General features: G+C 35.5%; 1 protein-coding gene across 7 annotated transcripts in view; it reads left to right on the plus strand.

The window, feature by feature from the left end:
* The window catches only part of LOC113235079 (eye-specific diacylglycerol kinase), a 102,386-nt gene extending 89,050 nt beyond the window's left edge, over nt 1-13,336 (plus strand). For 2 of the 7 annotated variants that reach the window (XM_026470634.1, XM_026470638.1), the window contains 12 exons: nt 2,414-2,630; nt 5,093-5,285; nt 6,503-6,605; nt 7,332-7,522; nt 8,200-8,297; nt 10,144-10,281; nt 10,821-11,106; nt 11,261-11,506; nt 11,893-11,940; nt 12,147-12,210; nt 12,449-12,770; nt 13,081-13,336. In XM_026470634.1, the coding sequence (XP_026326419.1) occupies nt 2,414-2,630; nt 5,093-5,285; nt 6,503-6,605; nt 7,332-7,522; nt 8,200-8,297; nt 10,144-10,281; nt 10,821-11,106; nt 11,261-11,506; nt 11,893-11,940; nt 12,147-12,210; nt 12,449-12,770; nt 13,081-13,130 (1,956 nt within the window). In that variant the 3' untranslated portion in view covers nt 13,131-13,336. Of the gene's footprint in view, nt 1-2,413; nt 2,631-5,092; nt 5,286-6,502; nt 6,606-7,331; nt 7,523-8,199; nt 8,298-10,143; nt 10,282-10,820; nt 11,107-11,260; nt 11,507-11,800; nt 11,941-12,146; nt 12,211-12,448; nt 12,771-13,080 lie in introns of those variants that run through there. The other 5 variants (XM_026470635.1, XM_026470640.1, XM_026470636.1 and 2 more) reach the window with 4 other exon arrangements.
* The last annotated feature ends 1,105 nt before the right edge of the window (nt 13,337-14,441 follow it).

Below are 14,441 nucleotides of genomic sequence, written 5' to 3' on the forward strand. Positions count from 1 at the left end.
TATATATATATAAGTCGGAATAGAAGGTTCCGATTAGGGTGGCCTGAGTGGCCAGGTGGTTCTTTATAAATACTATCCATGGTGAGTACTCACTACCTTTTAGAAGAAAATCGAAATAAAAACATAGCATGGAAAGTTTGTACTTGGTAGTAGAATAACCACACAACCAACTATCTAGTACACAGTAAACGGCAGTATTGTGGAGTTGTCTTGTACCCAGCGATTCGTTTTCGAATGTGTCTCAAGTAAACCTGTCCACGTTCAGTCAGTCTATTAGGCAAACAATGTTATAAAAGCGCAGCTGCATCCAATATATTAAATTTTAGTGCGCACAGGTGACGTGTGCTTACTTCGTACACAAATTAATGAGTGAATTAATTATGAATCGTAGACGCAATTTCCGATATAATGTACGTATTATATTTTATTTACAATCTGTACATATAAAGAATGAATCAAGTCAATGAAAAAAGGATAAAAAAACAGGAAAACAAGTGGCAAAAACAAAAAAGAAGATCCACCGGGAATCTCCGTTGCCATCTCAATGCGCAAATCTGGTGCAGATGCAATTACGCTTCATCTGGTCTCAGTGACTCGAGCTCGACAATTTATTTCTCTTTTTTATTTATACTTTATTAGACTACGGAGTATTTTTATATTGTACCCTTGTACCCTTTAAATATGTGATTTTATACTTGGTTATCGTATTAAATTTTATATTGCACGCGAACAAACTGAGGAAGTCGCGTAAAAGTAGGAGTAGTAGTGCTACACATTTCCAGCAAAACACGCCTCAGCCAGAGCCGTTCTTTAACGACGGTATTATGTTGTCTTTACGTTAAAAGTTGCCAAGTTATGAAGATGGTTGTTGATCATTTACTTGTTTAATATTCTATTTTATCAAAAGGTAAACCACGTTGTTAACTTTAGTGCACAATAGGCCACAAGTAGTTATTAATGGGCAATAAGGGATCGCTACGAACGTGTGAACACTGTGATTACCTGATGTTTTGACAAGCAGAGCTTCAAGACAATGTGCTTTAACGAGCCCGTAAACATAAACATGGTTTATTACCTACTTCGCTCATCAAAATTTTATTATCTTCCAAAATGACAAACAAACTCCGGATGAGAGAAATATTATATCATGATTGTCTTTATGAATGTAGCAGAATATTTACTGACGGTTTTATTTATTTACTTAATAACAGGAACACAGCAATTTTCCTGGAGATTACTTAGCTTTGTTACAAAGTGCAACTAGGTAACGTTGTTTTATTTTTTCTACTTCTACTATCCTGAATATCTCGTTTACTTTCTAAATACAACGAACTGTTCAACAACAACAAAGAACTGTTCTTTTGTAAGCGGCCGAATAAAAATTACGTTGTCGTATCTATACCATCGACTGTCATAACATAAACCAATAAATAAATGTATTAGAGTTCTCGCTTCATTTATTTCTTCCATTAAAACAGTATTGAAAATATAAATTGATATTTTAAGATAATACTGAATAAGGAATTTTTTGGTAGAGTTTGTTTTGAGCAAACAGAATACATAAGAGGTTTTGTATCAGTAATAACAATTACGTAGTCTATGTTGTGCTATCCACCAAGGGGGTTTAGTGTAAAATATATTGTTTATTATATATAGGGTCGGTTTTTGGTTTTTTGGTAACAATCTACATTGATATAATTCAGTGAAGACGAGATTGACGTTAGAGCGTACAGTGCGTCTATTTTCTCAATGTCCCTCGGCAAACTTCGTGTTTCGGGTTTTCTTCAGTTGCCCTGTGCCTTTGGAACAGATCGGACGCTTTCAGACGACGTGGAAGTATATAGAGTTGCTATTACATTTTTTATTTATAGCTATGTCAGATGAAGAAATGCGTTCAAATATGGACTGAATTGAAATGATTAATAACCGGAAAAATATTCATTTTTAGTTATATAAAAGAAGCACACTTTATTTACTTGTTATTTTTGGTAACTTGCTTATTAATATGGCGTAAATATTATTAAAAATAGGGAATGGGAATTAATATTCGTGTGTATTCGGAAATCCGCTGATTGCCGACAGACATTGAGAAAATAGAAGCACTGTACTACCATAGATGTAGGAAATATATCTATGGTACTAACCAAGATATGTCTATTTATCCTATTCCTGAGAATGTCGGTTATATGCACACACAGTTAACATGTGCCATTCCCTGACTGTGTACATTAACATTTGCATCTCAGTGAACCGTTATCATGGGACCTGTAAAGGGCCCGAAACATTGGTTTGTTTTAAAAAACAAATATACGCCAATGAGATCCGAAAATGGAACAAATATCATTTCATATTTATTATAGTTCAATTTATCAGACAAGAATAACAAATTTTTCGTCCCCTTATTTACTTACAGGGTTACGAAGACGAACCAATATCGAAAATCTTGGCGCATATTGGTGAGAGCGACACAGTACTGCTGGACAGGTGGCAGCTGACGGTAGAACCCAACACATCAGCGTCTGGAGAGGATACCACCCATGCTAAACCCGAACTGCCTCTCAACGTCGTCAATAATTACTTCTCGTTTGGAGTTGACGCACACATAGCTCTTGAATTCCATGAAGCCAGAGGTAATTGTTTACATACCGTGTTACGTCTTAAATTTAACAGATTTATGTATCGCAGAACGACATTTTTTCCACGTGCACTTTTGTGCGTATTTCGTATTTGAAGGCCTATTAATTGCCTCAAACCGATAGAGCACTGTAAAGTTTTCGGTGCCTGAATAAAAACTATTGCTTATAAACAAATTCCCATCGGGAGCACATATTATAACTTGGAGAATAAAACAGTCCTTACTTTGGCCAATATGAAAATATGCGCTCCCGACGGAACCTTTATTCACTACAACCGACCTTCATTTTTTGTATTTTTTTCATATTTTCGTGCTTGTTTTTCGTAACTTTCAGAGCGCACCTTTTGGTATTACTTCTGACAATTCGCTGTTCTAATTAACTAACACGTACGCTAATTTTAAATGTGTGCGGTTGCTGAGTATTGTGTTAATTAAATAAAATGTATAACCATTATTCAGCCAACATAATATCTTAAATTAATACACATTAAGAGATTGTTTTTATTAGTATTAGTCAATAAGCTAAACTGCAAACAATAGCTTTAGGTATAATGGGTATATATTATAAATAAAGGTATAATGTGCGTCGTGTCCGCCAGTGTATTTATTGTATAGTATGTGGAAATCAGTATTAAGAAATTGGCTGCGGACAGTTTGTAAATGGAGCGATAAATGTGTCGTATTCCATTGGATTAGTTACGGCAGTTAATATCACGTTTGATATTATTAGAGATCGAAGTCTAGCTGTAAAAGCATAAAGAAGTGAACAGTTTTTTTCAACCTACATGATCCCCTATATCGATCCTTGAATGTAGCAGGTTATTCTAATCTGTACAAATGTAAATTATCTGTCATCACTCGATATTCTTCGTTATAAAATAGGGGAGAAGACCTTTGCGGGGACCTTTGAATAATCTTTACATACCTGGTTGTAAAATCCTAAATCATTATTATTTATTTGTTTTTTTTTTGCTGCTCTAGTTAGACCTCTTATTTGGCTCTCAAATCAAAAATATTTTTATCAAACTCATTATCAAAAATATTTTATAGTATATATAGTTCTTCAACCTATTTAGTCCAATCTATAGTCACAATAAATAAATAACGCGCACACTCAACATAGCCCCGCACTAGGGAAATCCTGTGTCGCGGGTGCCATGGACACACACATAGACAACCACAAATTACACCCATACTCACGAGAGAAATAATTGTAGGCCATACAACTATTTCTCCCGGCCCGGGAATCGAACCTGGGACCTCTACGTGGCAGTCCGGCATGGTAACCGTTCGGCCACCGAGGCAGTTATCAAGACTATTAAAAAAAGATTGGACGGAACCGAAAGTCAGTAAAGTTTGAATTATTAACTGCAATATAAAAAATAAATTAAAACTTAACTTATTCTTAAGTAATCAATTATAAAATCACATTACTATGTGATTTTGTACTCAAAACAGAAAAAAATAACTAAAAAAGTAAACAAAACCTCTTCTTATAAAAATATTAGCAGGGGAACTAATCAGAACCCCTTGATTTATTCAAATCTGTCCTAATAGGTACTCTACAAAACAATTAATTTTTTTCATGCGTAAAAACACTCAATGATTGCAAGTTTAATATTTTAGCATTACAACAATCCATATGACAAACAAAGTTAAATTTACCATTATCTACATTCTTCCAATAATTACAACTATTTTTGAGAATGTTTACTTTTCGACGCTGAAACTAAACACGACCTCTCATTTAGTTTTTGGCACGCGCACACTGACTGTTGCCACCATATTGTCACTAACTGGTGTGGGGCTCGGTGGTTCTTTATTATAAACATAATTCCTACTACATTTTCATTCAAAATGACTGCGCATTTGTTCTAAGCTCTCCCTGTTCAAATTTTATAAAAAAAAACGTGTTTTATTCGGAACTTGAAGCGGGAAATTCGTGGTTAATGTTGATTATAATATAAATTATATTCTTTGTACTACTGTTCTTTTTTTTTATCATACCAAGTGACGGGACGAACAAGTCGTTCGTCTGGTGATAAGCGACATGACTGTCCATAGCAGTTGCAGTGCCACTCAGAGTTTTTAAACGCAAAGATCTGAAGGGCACCAATACTGCGTCACCCTGAGTCATAAGTTGACAAATCTCATACGCCTATAATTTCACCAGCACCCCTACCCTTAAAAACCGGAACATAATAATACTCGCATTATTGCTTGGCGGCAGAAATAGGTGGGGTGGCAGTACTTCCCTGGACGAACTCTATCACAAAGAATTCTACTGTTACTAAAGATATCAAAGTTTGTGGTCAAAGTCTCCTAATAATAATTCTTCTTTATGACCCTAGTAATATAGGCCTGAGTGCAAAACTTAAATAGTATTTTTATTATTTAGACGTCGTAGGCCCAATTGTTAAATGTGTAAAAAATAAATTTCTCAACTTTCCAATGCAGAGGCCCATCCTGAGAAGTTTAACTCGCGTATTAGGAACAAATTATTCTACGGTACTGCGGGCGGAAAGGATCTGATGCAGCGCAAGTGGAAGGGGCTAGCAGATTTCGTTACCATGGAGTGCGACGGCAAAGACCTCACTCCCGTACTTCGGGAACATAAAGTGCATGCTATAGTTTTTCTAAACATTCCAAGGTAAGATAAAATTAGAATTCATTTATTTCTTTGTGGTAATATCGGCGTACAAATAAGAGCGGTTACACACGCGCGCGATTTTAAGCAGCGTTGCAAAGGCGATGCAAGCGCGCGACTGCATCCCGTCGCGCGTCAAAGTGGCCGTGTGTATGTTTGGTGTTCATTTAGAGTTGTCTAAATGAACGCCAAACACAGGTTTAATTTGGTGAACAAAAAGGTTCTGAGTATTTTTATAAAGCGCATACCCTTTGGCAAAAAGTGTGAAATGAATTGTTACGTAACATTTACAAATACAAAGTACCTGCTCTCGAAAATGGTAATTTTATTTAAAGTGTATTTATTATATCCAAATACAAAACATCATAACTCGTATAAGTTATATATTTTACATGTACCTCCATAATAAGAGGCGAATAGGCTATATTTATATTAATAAAAAAATGTATATTTCAACATGATTACTCCCTAGTTGGATGAGGATGTCCCGGGTGTGACGATGCTGACCTCCTTCATCGTCATCTCACCTTTTTATCACTCTTTACTGGTTCCTGGCCAGTTACTTTTAAAATTTTGAATCGTTCTCGAATTCCCTTTCCTTCCACTATTTAATTCCGTCATCACTTCCATATCTATTCTGAAAGCGAGAGGAGGTGTTCATGGAGAATCCTCATTAAACCTAACTTCACGTGATTTACTTGTTTTTCATCATTAGAATACGTATATAGGCCCTCTTGGGGTAAGTAGACAGTATTAGTATGGAGTGTTTTATACTGTTTGTACCTTATTTATATCATTTTATAATTTTTTGTTACAGATTTTTTCTTTATTAGACATAAATTTATTAAAGGTTTAATAAAATGTAGATAGAGCCCTTCTATTTTACTTTCATTGAGGCTAGGCCACACGCGTTCGATTCCCGTTAGAATCAATTTGGGAAATGAGCTTTTCTCAATTGGTTCTGTATTGAACGTTCTGGGTAGTGCCCCAGAGTGAATTTCGTTTCTGTGGTACTCCGAGCACAGGCCATACTTTAGTTTGAGACTAGACAAGTGGTGTGGTTATCAGGTGGTCACGCTATTATTACTTTTATATGTATTTATTATTATTAATTCAAACGTTTTGCTCGTAACAGAATTTATTATATATATATTTTTTACTTTTTATTTATTTAGGAAATTTGATCGTGATTGAATCTATCTTATAGAATTTGTTTACAGCTACGGGGGTGGGACTCATCCTTGGAACAAATCCGGAGGAGCCTACGAACCGTCAACCGAGGATGGCCTCATCGAAGTCGTTGGCCTCACCACATACCAATTGGTAAGTTGGTAATTGGTAGTCAATATGAGCTTTCGTAGAAAACAGTGTTATTTCTTATCAATTATACATTCACATGAACGCAACATACAAGCGATGACAACTACAACTCTAGCTTACTTACAACTTTCAATTGTAACGATGACTTGTTTTGCTATTGATTGCTTTGCTACATACATGTGACGTGACTTTGTCTCAATAACGCTTTTCGTAAAAAGCCTAGGAAAATATATTTATTGTAGGAGTTATTATTTCTGCTCAGATTTTAAGAAAAATCCAGCAATGTCGGACCAACAAAAAGCGGTTCGCCGGTACACTATGAAATTGCGAACAAGTGAACAAAGCCGAAACGGTGAATAAATTTAATTTAGGTCGTGTAGTAGATATCCAATTCAAATTTTCTCTGTGTTATTTTAATATAATAGAAAAAATAATTCTGTGTAAAGACACTCCCACGTAGACATTATGTTTGAGGAATATTCGAGCGATATGCCAATGCACCTCACATACTTTGAATACGATATTTTATGCAAACAAATAAATCAAGAAAAGCTTATGTACAATTCTGTAAAATTTTATACGCGACTTCGTTTCTTGTATTCAATAAAAATATCCGACAAGGAAATACAGTATAGAAGTTTTTGAATGAAATACGTAGGAACTCAGCGCTTTTGCAGTATTTGTAATCTATTATAACAACTGTAGAATAACAAAAGTTGTTCTTCGTAGCCGTTACTACAAGCAGGAGGGCACGGCACATGCATAACTCAATGCAAGACTGCAAAGATAGTGACCACGAAGGTGATCCCCATGCAGGTGGATGGCGAGGCGTGCAGGCTCGCTCCCTCCGTCATCACACTATCTAGGCTAAACCAGGCAATCATGCTCGCTAAGAGGAAACCTGGACGAGTCATTGCACCGTGAGTACTAGTTAAAAATATTATACAATCTGTAAATATCATCTGATATCGTCATCTGACTTTTGTTCTGTTTCTCCTTTATCTGTAATGCATATTAACATGTTTTTGGAGTTGAGTTTATTTTATCATTTACATTTCGGACTTTATCCAAAGACCTTCGATAATCCTCAGCTGAGTCGGGCTTCTTGTAATACTCTTATCCCAAACGTATTACTAGATGTGGACGCAAAATGCACTTTAAAATAGAAGATAAATAACTTACTATAGATCTTGTCACCAAATATCCTACCATTAGAGATCCCACGGTAACCATTAATCATCGAGATCATAACGAGTAGATTGATCGAGACATTACTCTTAATGATGTTTCTAATATAATAAATGTATGGACGTCTAATAAGATTGGTAGAGATGGATTGGAATAGCATAGGCTTCGTCTTAGCTTTTTTAACTTGTTATATTATACCTTATATATTAAGTAGATAAAACTGTTAAAAAATATCCTTGGAAATTATGAACACGTCCTGACTGTCATATTGGCTACAGAAACAAGTACTGACTAAAATATAGTTGAGCATATCAGCATATTACTTCCAACCACACAACAACAACTAACTTCCAACAAAGTTCAATATATGTAATTTGTCTAAGTTAGTCATGTAGCATTTGCATTTCAGACAAACGACTTTGGACAAACTTACACTCACTGTGAATCTCATTACAATGGCTGATTACGAGAGACATCATTATGACAAGGAACTCCTTGCGAAAACGGGTAAGTCTTAATATTATGTGAAACAAAAGCGTCCTCTTTTGGCATAAATTGACTATTATTATTGTAATAATAAGTTTATTGAATATCGCGACCTTTTACTACTATTATATTCAATTAAGTACTTATTTATTGTGAAGTTACTTCACTAGTTTTTATAATTACCAATTAATATAAAGCTCGAACACAAAGAAAAAATATTTGATCCGGCTGGACTCGAGCCAGCACCTTCACCATACCGTGGTTGACGCTCTCTCAACGGAGCTACGGAAGGAAATAGCAGACTGTAAGTCTCGATTACTATTCGAACCCCTGTCGCCAAAACTTACACGATTAAACTGCCTCTGTGGCCGTACGGTTACCATGCCGGACTGCCACGTAGAGGTCCCAGGCTCGATTCCCGGGCCGGGAGGAATATTGGGTGAGTTTGGGTGTAATTTGTGATTGTCTATGTATGATTGTCCATGACACCCGCCACTCAGGGTTTCCCTAGTGCAGGGCTATGTTGAGTTAAAAAAAATCATATCACAGTCTAATCAATTATTATCATATGTTAAAACTTTACAAAATCTTTATGATGATTCTATATTATGTTATTGACATCATGATATCATATTGATGATTGATATTATGATTGACAGAGGTCGTAGTTTCTAATTTAAAAAGATGTAAGTAATTCTGGAGTGTTAATATAATTTAAATTTTACGCACTTAGCATATCCTTGAAAGTTCAAACCTATTATTGCAAGTTACGACGTTTTGATTTTATATTGAAATTTCGTTCAATGTGCTGCCATCTACTGGAAATATTTGAAAGACGACAAACGGTTAACGCCTATTAACGTTCTCCAAAAAAAGTCAACCATATTGCAGCGGTTTAAGATTTATTTTCGTTTCATATAAGAAAAGTCTAAGCACTTCTACTGTATTTATTGTTATGTGGGTTTTAACGACTTTTTTGCCGTAGCGTCGCCGCTGTTATTTCTTGTTTTCGTTTTTAATTTATTATATATTTTCCCTGATCTTTTAAATACATTGTTATTTACCATCACTTAAAATTAAATTTACCTAGCGCTTATTATTACATATAATAAGGTTCCCATTCAAATTTAATAAGTGAAAACCTTAACACGCCTAAACACGAACGCTCGCTGATGTCAATGCATATTTAGAATATGCATTTCAAAGACATATAATTAATTAACTTTTCTTTTCTAAACTTAACTCCCTCGTAATTCTTCAATTTCGTAAAAAAAGAAAATTTCTCGCAAATGTTGTTTTAAAAGTTAGAGTAAGATTGTCCTTACTTAGGTCAACATATTCGAATCATTTTAACAATGCTTAGTAACAAGAGCGTATGGTTATAAATAGTTTAAGATTCGAGAAGGTTTGTTAAATATGAGTGCAATAGCATCAATTTATATTCAAAAATTCTTCGAGAACTTTACGTTATATAAGAGAAGCGGTTCGTTGAGCTAAAACTGCTGGTAAATATTCAGTGAGTTCCGCTTTTTGTCTATGCCTCTCTCGAATGAACTTGTAGCGAATTGAATCGATTTCTATTAAATCGACTTAATTTAGAACCAATGGGCAAATTATTTAAATAGCTCTAACCAAAATAATAATGGTGCTCTTTATGTAGACACAAACAAAACTTTATTTACCGCCGCTACTCGAGATAATATTCTAATAGAAATCACTTGAAAACATTTATTACAAGTAAGGCTTTGTGCTAAACGATACGAATGTAAGTCAAGGTTCTCAGTTCTGAAAGCCTCCAAAAATAATCATAGATAAAGCCTAACAAACTACCACTGTGTTTTTTTAAGTAATAAGGAAACAGTCAAAGTGTTTGTTTCAGCCGAACGTGTAGGAACTTTGGAAGTAAATCCAGCGACAGACTTGGAGCAGATGCGAACCCTCATTCAGAACATGATCAAAGAATCTCAAGCGTACTCAAATCTCGTGGATTGGTGGTTTGTCGATTGTGAGTCATGACGCACTTACCTACGTTTCCCTGATGGCTTTTGCCTTTCAGATGTTTGATAAAGTGCCCCGAAGCTGTCCCGATTTCATTCCAGTGTATGAAATCGGAACGTATATAAAGTTGGGAATTTACAAATTTCACAGATGTCAAAGAGACAGTCAGGTGAACATATTTTACAGGTAGACATTTTTCGATACAGGTATAAAGTAAAAATAAATCATTACCAGTTTAACCAAATGGAGTTGCTTATTACATTCTCTGACACAGCCCTTTGTAATGCGAATTTTAAAAGGCTTTCATAAAATCATCATGTATACGATAAAATAATAATATCAAAGAAATATGCTACTGTAATTTACTTAGATGCCGCTATATTCTAGAGATGGAAAGGTAAAGTGAATTATAATAAATTACTTGTGTATTACTATGAAGTTCCTTCACATTTGATATTTAATACAAACAAAGACAGCTTTAAGTAAGTTACTTTTTGATCAATTAAAAACGTATTATTAACTTTATGTATATAACTAACTTTGTAGCAGTAACAGCAGAGCGATTTTTCCGGATCGACAAAGCCCAAGAGAATTTACATTATTCGGCCGACATCGGGAATGAAAATATTTACATTCTGGACGCGGCACCTTTGACTCCCGACACGGAGTCGACGGCGCCCCCCGACACCACCGCTACGGCTTCATTAGACCGCACTGGGCCCTCGGTCTCTCTCGATACCACGACTGGTCTCTCCGTATCGTTGGACATTTCGCAAAGCGTCGATACACCTAGCGCTGGCGTCTCTCTTGACGTTCCCGAGTCACATGCTAGGTAAACAACTAGATTATATTAACTGTACTTACACAACATAGATAACAGCTAGCGTAATGCCATAATTAATCAATCAAAGATAACAAGACTTGACTAGTCCATTAATACGCCAGACTATCATTAATAAATCTCTTTGTCTGACATTGTCCGACAGCGAGTCTGGTTTCGGCAGCCCTGCCAGAACTTCGGAGGAATTGCTCACACCCCAAACGCCGCCCCCCTCCATCCCAGTTTCCCATGCCCCTAAACTTTCAGTACACTCTGCCCCGAAATTAGAAGCGCAACTAATGCCCAAGGTGACCATGGCTCTAACGCAAGATTCCAACTCGCCTCCGCTCTGCACCAGCCCACCTGCAAGGGATCATCAACCCACACACGACTCCATCGCCCGTTTTAAAACGTGAGTTTACAAAACAAACAGTTAGTTGGGTTTGCGTGAACAATTTTAGTGACATGGATTATTCGCTTTATATCTTACAAAATGCTCTAGAGCGCTAAAGCTTTACAGAATTGGAATAGTTAACCATTTTTGTTTTTAACGTGTGTTATTTTTAGTTTCTTAGCGATTTATAATATGTTTAAACTAGAAATTGTGACTTCGTTTACATACCAATTTTTTGAATTGCACGCTTTATAAAGTCATTTCTTATGATTCACAACAGATATATGCAGCGATCGATTAATCTGTTGTTAGGTTCTCTACACAAGTTTGACCCCCTAAGAGCACGACGCACGATTGTTTTGAAACCGACATCTGCACTCTATCTATTCTTCTATTGCATGCAGCATTCATGAAAAACTATTTGGACTTGATCAGGAAGTGTTTGGCTATAGGTGAGACTCACTATCGTGTCCTATTAATTAGTACTTAGCACAGAAAGATGAAGTAGTTTATACAAAGTTTCTTAAACGTTACGTACAATTGCTAAAAATCTCAATAAAAAAAAACTGTCTTTTAATTATCGACATTTAGCTATTCTTCTTGAAAACGAAATAATTTCTATAAAAAATTTCAAAGTAAAAGTTAAACATTGTTACAGAAATTTACTGGAAAAAACTTCTGACGCTCTGCTAAAAGCGGCCAAAGTGGGAGATTTAAAGCTGGTAAGTTATTTTGCTACCTTTCCCTAGACAACAGTTTTGGGCAATATGTCCTCTCCGTAGTACTTCTAATGTTGTATTTGTTTGGAGAGTTGTACGATTGTTCTATGATAAATTAGTTCATAATGTTTCTTAATCTATAACAAAATAATTTATAGCTTTATTTGCTTTTTACTTCTTTAAGTATACAACATGCCATAAAGGTTCCGATTGTAACGTTATAAAAATGCATGTTTTCTAGATGAAAGAACTGCATGCAGCCGGGTATTCCCTCTTGTCAATTGACGCTAGTGGGCAAACGGCTCTACATATAGCTGCGCGATACGGGAACAAAGAAATCGTGAAGTATTTGATCGCATGCGCACCAACCGCTATCTTGAATATGAGGGATAATGAACGCGGGCAGACGGCGTTGCACAAGGCAGCGGCTCATAAGAGGCGGGCCATTTGCTGCATGCTCGTGGCGGGAGGAGCCTCCCTCACGCGGCAGGATCATGCTGGCTTGACACCCCGCGCCTTAGCACTCAGAGCCGACGACCATGATCTCGCTGCTTATTTAGAGAGTAAGTATGTTTTTTCTCAAGCAGCACGTTTATAAAAAACTATACACTTGAAATATGAGAAACGAAAACAGGGTTGGATATCTATTAACTAATTAAAAACTTTCAATGTAAAAAAATACGTGTATCACCTTATCTTACTTATTATAAACTTTCGGGAAAGCTTTTCTGTTTCCGAGAATGAGTTCTTAATTATAGAATTACTGCAAGCAGAGGATTGGACTTCAATGATCAAAGGCTAATATTATGGAACCTAAAAAGTAATAAGTATTCTCGCCTAAATTCGACTCTTGAACCGGATTTCTCTTTTCAGGTCAAGAACATTTCCAATTAGTGTCAGAAGACTTAGAAACTGCTGTTTAAAAGAAATACTTTTCAAAACATAAAGAAGAAGTTGTGGAAATGAGCAGTACAAAAGCGTGATACTATCGTTGTCGTCGTGTCGTGAATTATTATGACATTAGATACGAGTTATTATTACTTTGTAGCTCCGAAGTGATACTCAGATTTTATAGTTTAAAGATAATCAATGCACTACCTACTTATTTTTAATTATATTTCAAGTGAGAGTAATTTTAATGTTAGGTATGTACCTTTACATTTCAATGAAATAATGTAATTAAGAAAAAAATTAGTAAAGAATATTATTATAAAAAACTGTTATTTATAGTATGCTACTGATGAGGTGATATTTGAATTTGTATAGGTTATTTGTTGACCAGCCAAATGTGGTAAAATCGCTGTCTGGCGTAGTCATTAGTAAATAAAAATGGCTGTTGACTAATTTAGTCAACAGTTGCTGTTTGACTTGTTTAAAAATTTCGCAAAAATCGAATTCATAATATAATGATTTATTGATTAGAGACACAAGCGGGTTTTTTCATGCAAAAGGTTTAGGAGTTTCGATCAAGATAGAGACGTGATCTGAAGGTTACAAAATTATGGTTATTCTAGAGAAAACTACAACTCTGTCAAGTTTTAAAACTCATTGGCCTTTGTACGATAAAAATATCTAATCAATTTACTATTAGTATTACATTGATATACCTAATACTTATATAATAAATAAGGGAAGTTGTATTAGTTTTCCTGAGTAGGTAAATATTACATGGGACTCAGAACATTAATTTTGACGCTCGGTTTATTACATCGTTGAAAATCTTTTCTTTGGAGACAAGACGGCTGTTTTGTGAAGCATAATAGTTTGCTAAAGATTTTTGTCAACCGACAGTTCTTTTGTACGAATATCCTTATATTAATATAACTTTAACCGTTTTTTTGGTTCAGGAGACGCGATTATTCACACTACCCGTAAAAAAATTCAAGACTCGAAATAATCTAATCTACCTATGATTAAATTTTGTCGCGCTCGAATTCCATCGCCGTCTTATGTTGTTGTTAACTAGCCTTTGCGCTACATGCATGCATATTAAGTGCATCAGTCTGTAATGACATCTTACACAAGGCAAGCAAGCATAGGTGGCGCGCGAACAGCACGCAAACAGAGACATGCAACACGTAATTCACATGTGCATCTGATCGCACCCTAGAGTACATTAAATTGTTCTACATTTTGCGTTTGGTTTAAAAATATCTCGGAACTATGTGAGCAATTAATCTTAACGTCTTAGACTAAACTGCGTATTAACACATTAATAATGTATATTACGGTAT

Source organism: Hyposmocoma kahamanoa, unplaced genomic scaffold (genome assembly GCF_003589595.1).
Source record: "Hyposmocoma kahamanoa isolate Upper Pololo Valley unplaced genomic scaffold, ASM358959v1 87, whole genome shotgun sequence".
NCBI classification, from domain to species: domain Eukaryota; kingdom Metazoa; phylum Arthropoda; class Insecta; order Lepidoptera; family Cosmopterigidae; genus Hyposmocoma; species Hyposmocoma kahamanoa.